This window comes from Micromys minutus (assembly GCF_963924665.1).
Source record: "Micromys minutus genome assembly, chromosome: 32".
Taxonomy (NCBI): domain Eukaryota; kingdom Metazoa; phylum Chordata; class Mammalia; order Rodentia; family Muridae; genus Micromys; species Micromys minutus.
The window spans coordinates 5,354,447-5,372,378 of record NC_137967.1 but is presented as its reverse complement, the minus strand read 5'-3'; the positions used below and the strand labels follow the sequence as shown (position 1 = coordinate 5,372,378).

The window sequence follows — 17,932 nt, the reverse complement described above, 5'->3', positions numbered from 1 at the left end:
CCAGGGTTCAATTCCCAGCATCCACGTTGTGACTCAGAACCATCAGTAACTGTCGCAGGAGATCAAATGCAAATATACAGGCAAAACCATCCACAGAATAACAGGATAAAGTAAATTTAAATCAACGGGGAGTTGCAAATGCGGCTCAGTGGGTAAAGGTGCTTGGCGCTAAGCCTGAAGACCTGAGTTCAGTTCCCAGAACCCATACGGAGAGCCATCTCTACAGCCCTCAGCCGCTCCTTTTGTTTGGTATTTTGAGACAGGCTCTTGAGTGCTGGGAATGACAGGTACGCCTTGCCGTATGCTACTTCAGTGTGGTATATACCATTCCGGGAGAAGGAGATTGCGACCCAGCAAGCAGTGGGGTTGCCTCACCCCGATAACACTGAGTCCTGAGGCTCTGCCTGAATTTCCTAGGGGACTTTTCCCTGCAAGCTCCCACGTTGTTTAGACAGTTAAGCGCCCCGCTAAGAAATTCTAGACGTTCACCTTCCTTTCTCAGACCCATATCCTCCTGTGGACTCCTATCTCCCACCCCCCAACTCCATAAAGCACAGCCAAGTCTGACCACGGGCTCTATAGGACATCAGGGACGCATAAATGTGAAGGTCCAGACAAGCATGCCCTCACAAGGCTGCTCAGTCCCCAGCCGAGCATCACCACGGGGTCCCTTGAAGGACTACCCAGGGGCATCTTTTCTGGGTGAAGGCCCAGAGAGTCGTCCTCCTTGTCTGCTACCCACGCCTCCCAGGATTCCTCAGAGGATACAAGTCTCGATGTTTGCTCCCACGATGTAGCCGGCAATATCAAAGTTGATGCGGATGAATTTGCCCTGTAGCCAAAATGGTAAAAACAGGGCTTAAGTCCTGCAAGTGGTCTCCCCAAATCCATACCTCCTCCTTCGACCTCAAGCTCACACACCAGCAGCGAGTCCCAAGCAGGGTCTCTGCAGGAAATTGAGGTCCAGACAACTTTGCTTAGCCACCAGCAGCTAGGTTGTAGGACTTCCTCTCTTAGACTCAGAGATCCAGACTCTAGCCTCCTTCCTCAGACCTCCTCTCTCAAACCCTAGGGGTCCAGACCCGTCTCTTCCCTTCTTCCCTACCCCCAAGTCGGGCCCCAGTCTTCCAGAGTGCCAGATGCACAGCCCCCAGACTCACAAATCGGGAAGAGTTGTCGTTTTTCACCGTCTTGGCGTTGCCAAAGGCCTCTAGGATGGGGTTGGCTTGAAGAAGCTGCCGCTCTAGCTCCCCCTGCAGGGCGTGGGAGACGGTGCATCAGTGAGAAAGAGGATTCCTCATGGGGCCAGGGCGTCAGGCTGGCCTTCTCTGGGTGGGGACTTTTGTATGGGGCGGAAGAGTCTTGCTTGCCATGTGTATCGTGAAGGGAAACAGAGAATTTCTAATTCTTGGAGGTTTACTGCTGAGTGGCAGTAAAACAACCAAACAAAGGAGGGAGGGGGACGTTGCACAGCGAGTCGTGTTCCCACTAATAAGAAACGAAGTAGGGTTAGAAACCACAGCACAAGCATCATGGTTATTTCTTCAGACGTACATGGTAGTAAACACGGGGGAGAGGTCTGCAAGGGTGCGTGCGCACCAAGCTGCCAGTTTGCTGCTGCAGTTCACGGGTCCCCATACATCCCTTGCAGAAACGAGTTTATGTTGCACCACCCACAGAAAATGCTTCAAACTCTCTGGTGCACGGTGGGCATTCAGTAAATGGTAGTCTTGTGAAGGCAGCGCCTTATTCCGAGCTTTGTTTCTAGCTCCTCCGGTGTCAGAGGCAGGCGCACAGTAGGTGCTCAATGAATGGGAGCCTGCATGTGTTTTCTCAGTCTGCGTCAGTCAGTGGCTTTGTCAAATGAACAACAAACCAATGCAGCCCAGCACGGTGGCTCACACCTGTAACCCCAGCATTTGGGAACGTGAGGGTGGCTCTGAGGGTTGATATAAGTTCGAGACCAGCACGTGCTATGGAGTGGGCCAGCCTGGGCTATGAAATAAGAGCCTATCCCAGAAATAAATAAATAAAACAGGTAAGAAATGATGATGTGCAAGGAAAGGGTCATGTGGCTTGGGCTATGAGAGCTTGTTTCTCCAGCCTGACTGGGAGGAGTAGCCTGGGAGTCGGGGTCACTGTGTGACAGCCATCTGTGGCCTCTCTGTGTACACATGGCCCGCAGTACAGGCCCAGGTTGCATAGAGTAGGGCAGGGATGTGCACATGGTATGGCTTCTCTGGCAGTAAGGGCCCAGTGGCATGGACACAGTAGGGCTTCCATGGGCAAGAGAGGGGGCATGGCTCTGTGCGCACAGTAAGACTGCACTAAAAGCAGTCATGGGGTGTGGGCATATGCATATAGTGGGGTCACTCTGAGTGGTGGCAAAGACCCTTACTTTGTGCACGTGAATACTGGGGCGAGGGCAGCAACCACAGGCACATAGTAGGACTGTCCTAAGTGACAGCATGCGCTCTTGGCACGTGGACACAGCAGACGGTACAGATGATGGGGGCTTGGCCTCATGTACTGCGTTACACGCCAGTTTGAGGCCTAACATGCGCACAAGAGCAGGCCTGGCACAAATTCTTGGGAGAGACCGAACTAAACAGCAGTAGGGAGCCTGGGCGCGTACACATGCGGGGGCCGCCGTGAGCGGCAGGGTAAGTGTGGTTGTGTGAACATCAGGGGCTTTCTACGGGCTGCTTGAACACAGCGGGTCTGAAGACAGCGGAGGCCCTTGGCTTCGTGCGTACGTATGTCTGAGCAAGATGAGCACGTGGTCCTGTGCACAGTAAAACTGTGCACAGCAGTGGACAGCCATTCTCGGACCCTGTCTCCTGGATGGCTGTGGGCTGGTGGCCCCAAGTGACACTGGGTGACCCTGAGGAAGCAAGGGGGGGTTTCCTGCTACTCACATAAGACAAGGCGCTGACGGAGGCCTGAGGAAGTCACAGGACAGGACACACGAACCAGGACACGGCACATGGAACATGGACAGACATGTAGGTGAACTGGAGGCCTTAGGGCAGAGCTGGGGGTGAGGCGCTAGGGAGTATGGGGCAGGGAAGCTTCACGGATTGTGTACCAGGCTTGAATCTCACTATACCTCCTCCCTCTGCCCCCATCAGGACTCACCCAGTGTGACTGAAGCTTCCCATGAGTATTGTAGGTAACCACTCCCTGAGGGCTCAGAGACTATAGGGGTGATCTACTGCCCCCCAAACCTAGACACAGGTTACCTAAGATCAGGCCCCCAAATTAAGCATGTGCTATGTGTCAAGCACTATTCTCGAACCAACAAGGCTAAGAACCAGCCTCCTGTCTCCAGCCTGTTCATTCCTGGCTTCATGACAGGACACAGTAGGTGCTCATGACGAGCACACAGTAGGTGCTCAGGTAGCACAGGAAGACACAGGGCCCTGTGCCAACTGTGAATGTGGAGTGCAGCCCAAGACAAAAGATGCTGCTGGTGACATGTCTGGAGTGTCCTGAGGTTGTGTGTGGCTTACAGGGACACCAGGTTCCTTCCTGCCCTTTGGAGACGATGCCACATGGGCCAGGTACTGAATGACCTTCTTGGTGTTCTCGGTCTTCCCAGCTCCAGACTCTCCCCTGTGGAGGGAGTAAGGGGAGGTAGGGTGGGCAGACCAGGCAGCCCCTGCCCACACACTTATGTAGAGCCACCCTCCGACCCTGTCAGTTTACCCAATGCGACACCCACTGGTACCCGTCCCGTCTGTGCAGAACCATGTTCTATGGGGGCCTCCGCCCCTGGAGCCCCTTTAGGATAACTCACGTGCAGAGAATGGACTGATCCTCTCGATCTGTAGGGGACAGAAGGGGGCAACATGTCACCTAGAGAACCTGAAAGTCTCCTGGCCCCCTTGCATCTCAAAAATCTTTCCAGAACCATAAGAAAATGGCAGACTTGTAATGCACAACCCTCCTGGGTTCAGATACCCTCTCCTGACTAAACCTCCCTGAGTGACCTTGCAGAAGCAGCGATCCCTCTCTGAACCTTGATTTCCTCATCAGTGGAGACAAGGAAGCCAAATTACACAGATACAATTCACCTGTCCACTTCATTTTGAGCACCTACTGTGCGCCACCTTGGGCATCACAGACTCAAGAGTTGGAAAGTGAGCTGGGAGGTGGGCAGTGGTGGTGGTGAACACCTTTAATCCCAGCACCCAGGAGGCAGAGACAGGTGGGTCTCTGAGTTCGAGGCCAGCCTGGTCTACAGAGCAAGTTCCAGCTACACAGAGAAACCCTGTCAGCAGCAGCAGCAGCAGCAGCAGGAGGAGGAGGAGGAGGAGGAGGAGGAGGGAATTGGAAAGTGAGGTCTGGGACCCCCCGAAGTCTAGCTTAGACTATTCTGATGCAACCCTGGACATAGTGCCAACATCTCATTATATACTCTGACCACCTACTAAGTGCTAGGTCCTATCATCAGCACAGAAAAGAGCACTAAATAAAGCTAAGGCAGTGGCTGGAAGATGGGGGCCTCCGGTGCTTCTCACAGGAAGCGTCATTTAGGGCAGACTCTGGAGATCCTTAAACCACACAAAAGTTGCCTTTGGTGTGATTTCAGAGGAAGCAGCTGTGTCTGTGTGCCACATGGACCTTATTAATGAATCTTACACACAATCTGTATTTTCACAGGTGAAGACTGTGGACAGATCAAGGGTGAGGGTGCAGGTTCTGTGTAGAGAAGCAGGTTTCAGACAGCGCAAGGGCCTCCGTCTAACTTGCTGTGCTGTGTCAGGTCTGAACCAGCTTTGTGAGCCAGTCTCTCCTTGTGTGACTCTGGACCAGTCTCTGACTTGCTTTGTGCCTCCATGTACCAATCCACAAAATGGGTTCAGCACAGCTTCTTGTCTAACAAGGCTATAGTCAGAGTCTGGGGACGTTTAAAACGCATTGGATATGAGCTAACGAGATGGGTCCGTGGTTAAGAACATTCATTAGCTGCTATTGCTGAGGACCCAGGTTAAGTTCCCAGCACCCACACACTAGCTCACAACTTCAGTTCCGGGCATACTGAGGCATCAGGAATACTGATGCACAGACACACATGCAGGAAAAACACCCATTCCCAAAAAGGTGACATGTATAAATCTTAAGAAAACAAAAACAAAAACAACAACAACAAAAACAAGATTTAGATGGCTCAGTAGGTAAAGGCAGCTGCTACCAAGCTCGATGGCCCAGGGCCTAGTTGACGGTGACAACGTACTCACAACCCCCCACGGGCCCTCACCTAGCATGCACAAAGCCCTAGACTCCGTTCTCAGTACCACACGGACCAGGACCTGTCCACACCTGTCACCCCCACTCTCAGGAGATAGAGGCAGGAGAATCTGGAGTTCAAAGTCATCCTCAACTACATAGGAGTTCGGGGCCAGCCTGGGCTACATGAGGCCATCTCAAAAATACAAATGTCCAACACAATGCCCAGCAAAGACTGGAAATGGGAAGCAGTGACCAGGACTCTGGGTTCAAGTCCTACCTCAGCACCTACCCTTTAATATGGCCATGGGCAGTAACTGTATATGTACTGCCTCAGTTTCCCCATCTGGAAATGAGTGATAATAAAAGAAACTCCGCCACAGGGCTATTAGGAGGTTAAGTAATGGAGCCTAGAGACTGCTGTCCTAGAGACTTCTATACCTTGCACAGAGACGGACTGACCCCCGCTGACCCAGCGGCATCCCCAGCAGACCTACAGACAATGCCTCACAACAGCAGAAGCTTGTTTCCAGAGATTGACCCTCAGGGGACTGACCACAAGGCAGAACACACTGGGGGCCTTCACATGGTGAAACAGCAAAGGCAAGGCGGCTGGCCTTGGACTAGTCAGAAATTAACAACAGAAAGCTAGGACGAGGGGCTGGGGAGATACTTAGCTGACCAAGTGCTACAAATCCTGAGGACCTGAGTTCAAACCCCAGCACCCCACACAAAAGGCACACCTGTTATCCCCAAGCTGTGAAGGCAGAGTCAGGTGGATGGCAGGGGCTGGATGGCCAGCTAGTCCAGCCTATCTGGCAACTTCCGGGTCAGTGGAAAACCTAGGGAAGGCCATCTGAGTTCATTCTCCAGCACCCACATCAGGCGGCTCACAACAGCCTGTAACTTCAGCCCCGGGGAATCTGATGCCCTCTTCTGGTTCCCATGGGCACCGCACATACCCCCACATTCACCTACACAGACATAATTTTGGGGGAAGAAAAGCTAAACACAAACAAACAAACAAAAAACCAAGGGAGGAGTGAGATCACATAACCTGACCCATTATCACCCATGACCCTCCACTGAGTGTCTACTGCGAAGCAGATGTGCCACGTCACACACTTGCTGTCCCTCATAGGAAGAACTGGACCCTCACCCACCCTCCAGTGTATTCCTGAGCTATCCTTCAAGCTTAGCCCTGACTCCCAGCGCACCCAGTGCCCACCCCGTCCTCCTACAGCGCCGACCACACACTCACCCTGAAGCATGCTGCGGTATGCGCCCTCGGTCACAGCATACACGTGAGGTGGCACCTCGTGGCGTTTCTTGCCCCGGTACATCTCAACAATGGCCTCCGTGTAGATGGGCAGCTGCTTGTACGGGTTGATGACCACACAGAAAAGCCCAGAGTAGGTCTAAGGCAGGCAAGAGGGGAGAGAGTGTGTCAGGTGGCTGCCCTCAGCGAGGACAGAGCTGGAGTGTGCTGCTCAGCGCATATGCCGAGAGGAGGCACAAGGCAGCCAAACGACATAAAGCTACTTTGTTCTTTTGGCATTTTGTCTATTTTGGCTTACAAATGTCTTCCTACGTGGCCTCGTTTGGACTGAAACGCACAGGCATCCTCTTGCCTCTGCCTCCCCGGGGCTGAGATTAGGGTCATGTGTCACTATGCCTATATGCCTGACTGTGTGCTATGTGCACACAATGCCCACAGAGGCCGGCACAAGGCACTGGGTCTCCCGGCTGGAGTTGCAGGTGGCTGTGAGCTGCAGGTGGCTGTGAGCTGCAGGTGGCTGTGAGCTGCAGGTGGCTGTGAGCTGCAGGTGGCTGTGAGCTGCAGGTGGCTGTGAGCTGCAGGTGGCTGTGAGCCGCCATATGGAGGTTGAAGATGGAGCTCCGCATGAACAAGGGCTCTTTGCTGCTAAGCAATCTCTGCGGCCCTGTTGGTTGGTGTTTGTTTGAGGCAAGATTTTGAAATCCGGGCTGGAGAAGATGGCCCAGTGGTTAAGAGAAAATGCTCTTCCAGAGGTCCTGAGTTCAATTCCCAGCAACCACATGGTGGCTCACAACCGTCTGCAATGGGATCCGATGCCCTCTTCTGGTGCGTCTGAAGATGACAGTGTACTCACATACATAAAATACATAAATCTTAAAAAAAAAAAATGGAAAACAGCAATCCTCCTGCCTCTGTCTCCCAAGTGATGGGATTACAGGCATTAGCCATTGTGCCCAGCATGCATGGTATTAACACTGCTAAGCTAACAGTAGACTTTCCCGGATGGTACGGAGGTTTCCACAGGCGAAGATTCATCACAGAGGTGGATGAGGCCAGGGAAGGTCATAGGCCTCTGGCTTCCCCAGAGGAGATGGAAGGAAGACACGTGACCATCTGCTAAAGCCTCAAGCTGAAGAGGTAACTGTGCGTCTACAGCCCCATCATTATTCGGGAAGCTGAGGCAGGAGGACTGCTATGAGTTCCAGGCCAGCCTGAGCTACAGAATACAGAGCCTATCTTACAAAAACAGGAGGCTGGAGATGTAGCTCAGTCGGCAGAAGGTTTGCCTGGCACACACAGGGTTCCATCCCCAGTGCCCTGTGGGCCTGGCACACTCACCATCCCAGCACCCAAGAGGTGGAGCCAGAAACAGCAGGGCATCTCACTACATATGGAGCTTGGGTCTAGCCTGGGCTACACGGAAACCCTGTAGGCCTGTTTTCTCAAAAATCAAAGAAATAAATGAACAAGAGACGAAGGAGTCAGAGATGGCAGGGTAGCCTATAACCCCTGCACTCAGATTCTGCTGAGCTCCCAAGGGTGTCGAGATCAATGGGGAAACACATCCACAGAGGTGGCTAGATAGCCAAGAACTAGTTAGTCCTTTAGCTAAGCCAACCCACTTAGCCTAAAGCACTAGAGACAGCCATCTGAACAAGCTAGAAAGCTCACCACTCATGGCCACGGCTGCTTATTAGCCGGCTCTCTAGTGGGTACTTGCTCTCCTCTCCCACCTGGCTGCAGTGGGGTGTAGCCACCAGGCTGCCTGGTATTACCTCCTCAAAGAGGGGGCGGGGCAGCTGGCCACAAGCGGGAGAACCGGTCAGCCTAGTATCTGTCTCCCCAGTCTCCCAGGCTGCTCCCACTGGGCTCTCAGAGGTCTCAGGGTGGGGCGGCTGGACCACATTCCCTGGGAGGGTATCTCATGGCCTGTGGCGCCAGAGCCCACTCCCCATGCCAGCCCCTCAGGCCAGACACGGCTTGGGTAACACCCAGGATGGAAACTCTAGCTGGCCAAACAGGGCCAGGGGAAAAGGGAAGCACCCACAGTTCCTAGAGGGTCCCTAGAAGGGTCTAGAAGGGCTGCCTAGCCCAGAGGGCTCTGGAGACAGGCCTACTCCTCCCTGCACCCCACACCCTCACATACAGTTTCAGGACATTCCCTTGTCTGGCTTCCTCTGGAAGAGGTAGACAGCCTGCCTCATTACAAAGGCCCGGGGATTAAGAGAGGATGAATGCAAACCAGCCAGGGTGGCCCCACCTCCCTCTCCAAACAGCAGGCTGGGATACTCGAGTTACAGTCCCACCCAGGAGCCAAAGCTGGCTGGGCTTTAACTGTCTAGGGTTGGAAACCAGAGGCTGAAGTTCCCAGCTGCGTGCAACTTCCAGGAAGGACTGACCCCCTTAAAGACTCAGTGACGACCAGGTCTAGTAAGCATAGATCTACCATCATAGCTTCTCTGGAGACTGAGGCAGGAGGATCAGAAGGCTACCAAAGACAGCCTAGTGGGAATTTGTCTCAAAGTAAAAAGAAATCCAAAGATGCAGTTTAGTGGTTAGAGTCCCTGCCTAGAATTCCCCCAGCGAGGGGCTTGGGGATTAGTTCACCATGAGCAAGTTTTATCACCAATACTGTAGGGAAAAAACTGTGGACAACGGGGGTTTGAAACTTCTTCCTAGCCGGGTTCTAACAGTGACACACTGCCAGGCCACATGGAGCAGAGAGTTCCTTACATAGTCATTAACTCCAACCCTCTTCCCCTCCATAGTCCCACGGAAGGGACCAATTCCCTTATTAAGTCGAGGTCTCTGGGGACCTCAGTTTCCACTGGTCACCCTGACATCAGTTAGTCAGTCAACACATATCGGACGGCAGACAGAAACTGAGCCTGAATCTTGGCGCTACCAATTTCCTACTGCTCGACCTGAGCAAGTCGTCTCTCTAGGTATCACGGTCTCCACCAATGGGGACAAGAACTGGGCTTCCCACCTGACATGACGTCACAAGTTAACGTGGCTTTACTGGGAGCTCATCACGGCTCAGACCCTGCAACATCGGGCGTGTTTGCACAATGGTGTTATCGGCTCGGCTCCCGCTGGCCAAGCTGAGGAGAGAAGGAGAGGTTGGACCCTACCTCACAGCCCTACCTCATGGCTTGGGGCGGGGGGCAGTGAGCACCGAGATTCCTGAGAAGTCAGAACTGGGCCTAGCATGGCTGTTATCGGGGCTAGATGGGCTTCCACGGATTCCTCAGTGGCTATGGGCCCTAGGCCCGGGTCACTTAATATTCTGGAATGTCGGGTGACATCAACAACGGCACTCAGAACAGTGCTCAGTGCAACATAAGTACTTAATAAATATTGACCAGTCTTTCTCAGGTTTGGTTTTTTTTTTTTTCTTTCCCATTATGGCTGTAACATTCTTTGTTAAATTCTATAATCCTGTTTGCTCTCTCATAAATGGAGTTAATCACACCTTGGCTGTCCACGAGACACACCTTGCAAGTTTATTTAAAAGAAAAGAGGAGGAGGAGGAGGAGGAGGAGGAGGAGGAGGAGGAGGAGGAGGAGGAGGAGGAGGAGAAGAAGAAGAAGAAGAAGAAGAAGAAGAAGAAAAACAAAACCCAAAACCAAAACCTATGTTCACGTCACACCCTCCATCATCCCAGAGTTTCATGTTGGTTGTAGTGGTCTGAAGCAGCGAGAAGACATTCTAGAGACCTCCCCAAATGATTTTAACAGGAAGCCAGGATGTGGAGCCACTTCTGGTGTTAAGCAACTCTCTGTACACCATCTAAGTGCTATGCAGACATCAAAAATGGATCCCAGAGTCTGGCAGACCACCTTAATCAACCTAGATATCATCAATCTCATCCTGTTATTTTTAGTTGGTTGTTTTGAAATAGTATAGACAGCTAGCCTCAAAGTCAAGAGGAGGTAGTGAGATGGCTCAGCTGGTAAAGATGCTTGCCACCAAGCCTGATGGCCTGAGTGTGAACCCTGGGACACATGTGCTGGGAAGAATAGAACCAATACAGCAAGTGTACTGTGACCTCATGCCCTCCCCCACTTCCAAATAAATTAATGTTGTCAATGTTTTTTTAAAAGATCCTCCTCTCTTCTCCATGACTGGTTATATGATGGTTTTTATTTTCATTTCTTCCTCTTGATTTTCAGTAAAATGGGGTTAATAATGGCCCATTTGCTGAACAGAATCAGCTGAACTAATGGGTTCATATAGGCTTATTATTAATTGTCATTCTCTATTATTACAAAATAACAAAGGAACACCCCCCCCCAATATAAGACACCCCAGTCAGGTGGAAGCGGGCTCCATTCAACCAATAAGATCTAAGTTGGGCCAGTCTTAAGGTTGCAAGCCTGTCATTCAAGCTACTCGGAGGGATGGGGCTGCAGGAGCCCAAGTTAGAGGCCAGCTGCAGTTAAGAGGGAGATCCCACCTCAAAACAAACAAACAATCCAGACAGTGGGCCGAGGAAGTCGTCCAGTAATAGAGGAATTGCCTAGAATTTCCTCCAGTCAGGGTTAGGGATCGGTGGTAGAAACTTGCCCAGAATCCCTCAGAGAGGTGCTGGGGGCATGGCTCAGTGTTAGATCATCTGTCTAACCTCACCTCTCACCCCATTCCATAAAAATAATAATAATAATAAAGCGCTGTAATTTTCCACTAGTTGGGGAATAGTCACAGGACATAGGCAAATATCTACACCACTCCCTGCGGATCCAGGTCAGGTTGGTGACCCCTGGCACCCCACCCGGGCACGTCACTCACATAAATGAGCCCGGAGTAGTAGCGTTCTCGCAGGTTGTGGAGGACCGAGGCTTCATTGAGGCAGGTGAGCTCAGCCATATCTTCTGCCTTGCTGAACTTAGGTGGGTTCATACGCTGGATTTGGTCCCTGGGCAGCCGCAGGCGCCGCCCACTCTCCGCCAGCTCCACTTCCGCCTCCTCCTCCCCTTCATCCCGCAGGGCTGCTGCCTCGAACCCATGCAGTTCCGAGGGCACCCACACCATGCGCCGGGCTGTCCACTCCACCTGTGGCCCTCCAGGGCCACCTACGTTTGGCGTCCGGGGCGCGAACAAGAACGGTTGGGCTGCCTCAGGCACCGGGCCTGGCCTGGAGGCCACCTTCCTCCCAGGCACTGACAGGGTCACTGCTGCCATGGTCTGTGGGAAGAGAGTGGACAGACACATCAGTTGGGACTGTCCCCTCTTCGATTTCTTTGCTTCCGTCATACTAGGGCTTAAACCCCTCTGCGTGCTAAAGAAACATGTACCCTTGAGGCATGTCCCTAGACTTTTTTGGAGGGGGAGGAGGGGTTGGTTTTGACTTTTCGAAACAAGATGTAGCCCTGGCTTTCTTGGAACTTGTTCTATGGACCAGGCTGGCCTTGATCTCTGAGAACCAGCTGCCTCTGCCTCCTGCGTCCTGGGATTAAAGGTGTGTGCCACCACTGACCTTCAGAAGGTCTTGAACCTACAGCCTACCCTGCTTCAGCCTTAAAGTAAAAGGGTTGACAAGACTGTGCCAACTGGCGAGAGCGTTCCAGGACTACACAGAGAAACCCTGTCTTGAAAAACCAAAATAAACAAATAAACATTAATTAATTTTTTAAAAAATCACGTATTATGGGGCTGGAGAGAGGTCACAGCAGTTGAAAGCATGTACTACACTTTCAGAGGATTTAAGTTTTGCTCCCAGACCCCTATGGGGGGGTTCACACCTGCCCATAACTCCAGCTCCTGGATATGCTGTGCTTCTAGCTTCCTTAGGCACCTGTACTTACCCATACCCCCCCACACACAATTTAAAGTAACATAAATACATCTTCCTGTAAAAGATTTATTATTTGTGTGTGTGTGTGTGTGTGTGTGTGTATGCACACGCGCGTGCACGCGTTCTTGGGTGAGTTTATATGTACCACATGTATGCAAGTTCCCACAGCGGCCAGAAGGTGGCAGCAGCTCCCTGGAACCGGAGTGATGTGGTTTCATTCTCTCCAAGAACAGTCAGCGCTACAAAACGCCCAGTGGTCTCTACACCCCACTTAAGGAAATATCTGATGTGTAAGGGTGTCTTCCTGCATGTATGTTTATACCACATGCATCCAGTACCCGTGGAGGCCAGAAGAGGGATTCCCTAGAACTGGTAGTTAACATATATGGTTCTACACCTCCGTGTAGTTGCTGAGATTTGAGATACCCTGGAATAGCAGCTGGAGCTGTTAACCACACCGCCGCCTCTCCAACGCCCACCTCCAAATGTGGCTACTAGAAAACTTAAATACACTCTTGACTTGTGCTCTGTTTATACCAGACAGTACCATACTAATCTCAAGAAAACAGAGCAAGAAGATTGTTATAAGCATGTTTGTGGTTTAAATGGTGAGACATGGCTGTCAGAGGTCTTAGGGCAGGGCAAGGGCCTTGCTGGGGCTGTGCTCACATTTTTAACTGGACCGACTGGAGAATTCTTCCCTAGTGTGTTGCTTTTCAAAGTAAAGACCCGAGTGACTCCAACCAGCAGGCTACTGGGGTAAGCGTACAAAGCAAAGGCCCTGGGCAGCAATGTGCCCTCTGTCTGCGGCCGAGATGAGAAGCAGGCAGGCGGTGAGGTAGCAAGTTCAATAAAGGTTGCCAACCACAGTTTACATTCTGAGATGGGGCCCAGGTGGGGCATGGCTGATGGTTTGGTTGCCAAGTTCTCTGTGCACCTCTGGTCCTGCCTACCCCATAATTACAGGCTGATCGCCCAATCCCCGTCCTCTCTCTGGCTTCATGCATTCTCTCTTTCTCATGTTCATTCAACATTCTCAGAGGCCTGTCAGGGCCCAGGCTCTGGAAACCTGTCACGAGTCGCAGGGGCCCTGCCTTTCAGCAGCAGGTCTTGTGGTACGGACCCAGCTAAGCCTCAAGGCTCTTTAAGGAAGCTCCCAGGAGGTGGTCAGGGTGTCCATGCCCCTCCCCTCACTTTGAGGGCCACTAAATAGGAAACTCAGCAATTTCAGGGTTGACCAGTATCCCACAGAAAACTTCCCATAGCAAGCAGCCCCTACTGACCCACCGCCTTGTCCCCGACCAGAGAACACCTAAAGACGCCTGTGTCTCTCTCTTCCATTGTCACCTCTGTGCACGAGACCAACAGCACCTCCAACACACCCCTTGCGGACATCCATCCAAGCACTCAGCTTGTTCAAAGGGTGTCCTCCCAGATCTTGTCCCCTCAAGCTTACCCCAGGAGCCTCTCCCACATGCAAACCTCCTCTGTCTTGGGCCCCTCTCCGCCCTCCTCACACCCACCAGCACCAGTGGCCTGATTCCCAGTCACTTTGTCCCCCTGTGCTCTACAGATGGTCAGCCTCAAAGGGCCAAGGATCACCCCAGGCTCCAGTGTGGTAAAGATATCACCCCAGAGCCAAGCCCCATCCCAGGGACTTTACCCCACCCCACCCACCTGCTTCCTCTCCAGCCTTGTAGCCTTTGACCAGGAAGGGTTTGGTGGCTTTGTGCCTCCCAGACCCACTGTTCCCCACAGCTTAAGAGCAGCCTCAGCTTCCTCAGACGCAGAGTGGAATCTCCAGCCCTGTCTCCATTAAACACAGGCGTTACCAAGAGGCTCACTGAAGCCATGGGTTAGAAGCGGGGATGTGGGGTTTAGGGAAATTGGCTGAGCCCCAGCCACACACCCCTCCCTCAGGCAGCAGGAATGCAGTGCCTGGGCTCATTAGTGTCACTTAGGCAGGTGAGAGCACCTGGGAGGAGCAGACAGAGCTGTGTGGAGAAGGAAAGCAGCCAGGGCCCCGCCCGCCTGGGCAAAGGCTGGGGCAGCACCAAGCTTATGACCTCAGCTAATGGGTGAGATCCCATCCTGCCCCAGCTTCTCTCTCAGACTCAAGGCTTCAGGACCCAACTTCTTTCCTCATACAGAGGGGTCCTGACCCCAGTTCTCCTCCCTCAGGCCCAGAAGTCCTGACCCCAGCTTCTGTCTCTGACTCAGGGGTTCAGGACCCAACCTCTTCCCACATACCCAGGGGTACTGACCCCAGCCTCCTCCCTCAAACCTAGACTGGTCAGGACCCCAGTCCTTTATCCTTGGACCCAGGGGTTCAGGTCCCAGCCCTCCTCCTTCAAGTTCAGAAGTTCAGACCTCAGTCCTCCTCTCTGAGGCACAGAAGTCCAGACCTCAGCCCTCCTCCCCCAGACACTGGGGTCCATGTTCAGCTTCTTCCCTCTGACTTGGGGCACCCGGCCCATTTTAGCTCCGGGAGCCTGGATCCTAACCCCCTCTCCTCCTGACCCAGTGCCCTGTGGCATAGCTCCTTTGTACCGTGAACCCCGAGGCTACCTGGGCGCCCGGCAGTAGAGATGGGGAGGCCTCCGAGTCCAGATCCTCTCCAGCACCTAGGTGAGGCCGGCTCTGCGGTCCAGCAAGAGGTGTGGCCTCTCCAGTCAGGAGGCAGGATCGGGCTCTGACGTCTCCTGACACCTGCCAGGCTGGGCGGGGGTGGGGCCTGGCACGGCAGCCAGCAGAGACAGAACCTGTTGCCAAATGGGCGACCGTGGGCAAAGGCGAAAGTCTGGCACAGAGCCGAACTGAGCACGCCTAGGGTTCGAATCTCTCTCCAGCCTTCTGAACCTCTGCTTTCTTCGCTAGGAATCGAGGCTCATGAAATCAACAAAAGTCATGTGAGGAAAAGGACTTAGGTCTCTGCTTTATCGTTTTGTTATCTTAAAAATCTGTTTCCTCAACCCTGGAAGTGGGATGTCCCAGTCCCCAGACATGATGTCAAAACGCAATACCAGCCTCAAAGGCTTGGGTTTTCTCTTCAAGGGTGAATTGAGGAGGAGGAGGAGACATAGGGTGGTCATGTCTACAATAAACTTGTGACTGAAGAGGTATTGCTTACAGAACAATTTAGTTTTCTTTTTTGTTTTTCTGATACAGGGTCTTATGTAGCCCAGGCTCACCTGGAACTCATCATGTCACTAAGGCTGGTCTTGAACTCCTGATTACTATTATGATGTTTAAAAAAAAAAAAAAAAAAAAGCCACACGGTCCCTGCATTCCCCACCTCGATCCAGTCTTCACCTTTCACTCCCTCTGAAATGGAAACCACACAAACCACCTCGAATCCATTCTCCTACACTGGAGAGGAGTTAAGTTATATGTTAAAGTGCCCACGTCCATTGTGAGGGTGTGCCAACGCGCCTTAGCTAGGTTTGGTGGCGCACCAAAGTCAGCGCAGCACTTGAGAGGCTCAGGCAGCAGGGTTGGGGGTTGAGGTCAGCTCCGTCTACACAGTGAGGTCAGAAGCTATCTCAGAAAAAAAAAAAAAAAAACCTAACTAAACCAAGTCAAACCAAAACAAACTGGGACACGATCCAAACACACCCTTCCTCGTCCCTGGCTCTGCGTGTCACGACCCCACTCTCTCCGATCCACAGCTTTTCCCTCCTCTGACATCTGACACGGTAGACAGTCCTGGGAGCTGGGGACTGGAGACCATGACTCAGGTGTTCTATCACGCAACGTCCCAAGCACTGCCTCAGTTTCCCCTTTTGCAGAACAGACCGTGTGACGCCTTCAGAGATGACCCCGGCTGCCTGGCACAAGGTGGGAACTGGGGCTGGGTTACTGCAACCCTCCCCTTAACCCTCCCGGACCCTGGGGTCGCTTGCACCCAGGGTGAATGTCTTGACCCACCCCTCTCCAGGACCCCCCGTTGTAGCCCACCGGCTCCAGCCTCCCCAGGTCTGACAGGCCCTGGCCAACCCTTGGGGCGCACCACGGGGGGGAGGGCCCCCGGACACTCACCGGCGCCCAGGGCGGTCCAGAGGCCTCGGCCTGGACAGAAAATGAGGCGGGGCCTGCGTTGGACGGCCCCGCCCACAGGTGGGCACTACAGACCAATCAACACTTGCTGCGGCCCTCCCCGCCCCCGCCCCTGGGGATCAGTGCTGCCCAATCAAAAAGAGCGGTTGGCGCGCCAGGCCAATCAGAAGTTGGCAAAGCGTGCCAGGCGTGGGAAAAGAACCTGGCCGAGAGTGTGCGGCGGTAGGCGGGGCCCGAACCTGATGGCCAGGAGGAAGCACCAATAGAGAGGCTCGGGGAGCGGCCAACAACTGCTGGTTCAAGGGGACCGGGTGAATGGGCTGCTTTGTAAACAGGCATGAATGGTTGCCTTTGTGCACACCCGTAGGGGGCGGCGGGAGGCCGGAATGCTTGGGTCCCCCGGGAGCCAGCGTGCGGACACACATTAAGAAACTGCTTTTGTAGAGTGCAGCAGACCGAGAGCAGACCCAATGCAGGTGGATATGGCGACTTCATGAGTCGGAGTCGTCGTTTATCGAGCTCGAAGCTGTGTGAAGCTTTTCCACTAAACAATTTCACGAAAGCCTTGAACTTGGTGCGATTAGGAACTTATCTTGGGGCCAGAGCTGGGGCACGGTCAGTAGAAGGTTTGCCTACTATGAGTGAAGTCTTGGGTTCCACCCCAACAGCTTGTAAAACAGGAGTGGTGGCACCTACGAATCATCCGTGCCCTGGAGAGCTGAAGGCTGGAGGATCAGGAGTTCAAGGTCATCCTAAGGCTATGTAAAGATTCCAGGCCTAGAATTTCTGAAATGGAAGACCCTATCTCAGAAAACAAAGCAAAAACCCCAGCCTCATCTGGAAGACCACATCTACCATCCTAGCACTGGGAGGCTGTGGCGGGAGGACCGTAATGAGTTAGGGTCATGTGTTTAAACAAAGCGATTGAGAGACGTAGTGTGTGACCGTCTCAAAGTACAAAAAGATGTGGCTCAGCTATAGGGCACTTGAGCTGTAAAGCACTGAGTTCAAAATCACACTGCTGCAAAAAGAAATCTATGAGCAAAAAAACCAGTTAGTACATAAGCGCCGAAGTCCCCACGGCCCTCAGCACATAGCCACGCTCCACCTGTACTGTGTGCATACAGTGCTGTTGGGGGCCAGAAGAGGGTCTCCGATCCCCTGCAACTGGAATTACAGATGATTCTGAGCTGCCATATGGGTATTGGGAATTGAACCCAAGTCCTCTGGAAGAACAGCCCTTGATCTTAGCCACGGAGCCACTGCGTTGGTCATTTGGAAATGACAGCTCAGGTGTCTGTAGCCAACTACCGATATCACCAACCCGATCAAGGCCAAAGCTACCTAGCAACCAGAACTGTCATCATCTGTCTTTACTGGCTGGTTCCGGAGGCCGGTAAAGTTAGTTCTGCTTGCTCATCCTAAGGGGAGATCAGGCTGCCTATATAACGGGGAATGACTGAACATCCGATCGATTGCTCTGCCTTTGGCTTCCCAATGTAGGAATGACTGGTATGCATCACTACCCAGGCTTAGCAGGCTTTGTTTTGCTGTGGATTTCCTTTGAT

The 17,932-nt window shown here is 52.8% G+C and overlaps 1 protein-coding gene across 3 annotated transcripts in view; it reads right to left on the bottom strand.

The window, feature by feature from the left end:
* MYH14 (myosin heavy chain 14) overlaps positions 1–16,365 on the bottom strand; it is a 57,885-nt gene extending 41,520 nt beyond the window's left edge. The window contains exons 1-8 of one of the 3 annotated variants that reach the window (XM_080908915.1): positions 16,347–16,365; positions 11,303–11,698; positions 6,494–6,650; positions 3,800–3,827; positions 3,513–3,615; positions 2,919–2,942; positions 1,161–1,253; positions 769–832 (exon numbers count right to left, since the gene is read on the bottom strand). In XM_080908915.1, the coding sequence (XP_080765041.1) occupies positions 769–832; positions 1,161–1,253; positions 2,919–2,942; positions 3,513–3,615; positions 3,800–3,827; positions 6,494–6,650; positions 11,303–11,695 (862 nt within the window). In that variant the 5' untranslated portion in view covers positions 11,696–11,698; positions 16,347–16,365. Of the gene's footprint in view, positions 1–768; positions 833–1,160; positions 1,254–2,918; positions 2,943–3,512; positions 3,616–3,799; positions 3,828–6,493; positions 6,651–11,302; positions 11,699–13,985; positions 14,026–16,346 lie in introns of those variants that run through there. The other 2 variants (XM_080908916.1, XM_080908917.1) reach the window with 2 other exon arrangements.
* Between the last annotated feature and the right edge of the window lie 1,567 nt (positions 16,366–17,932).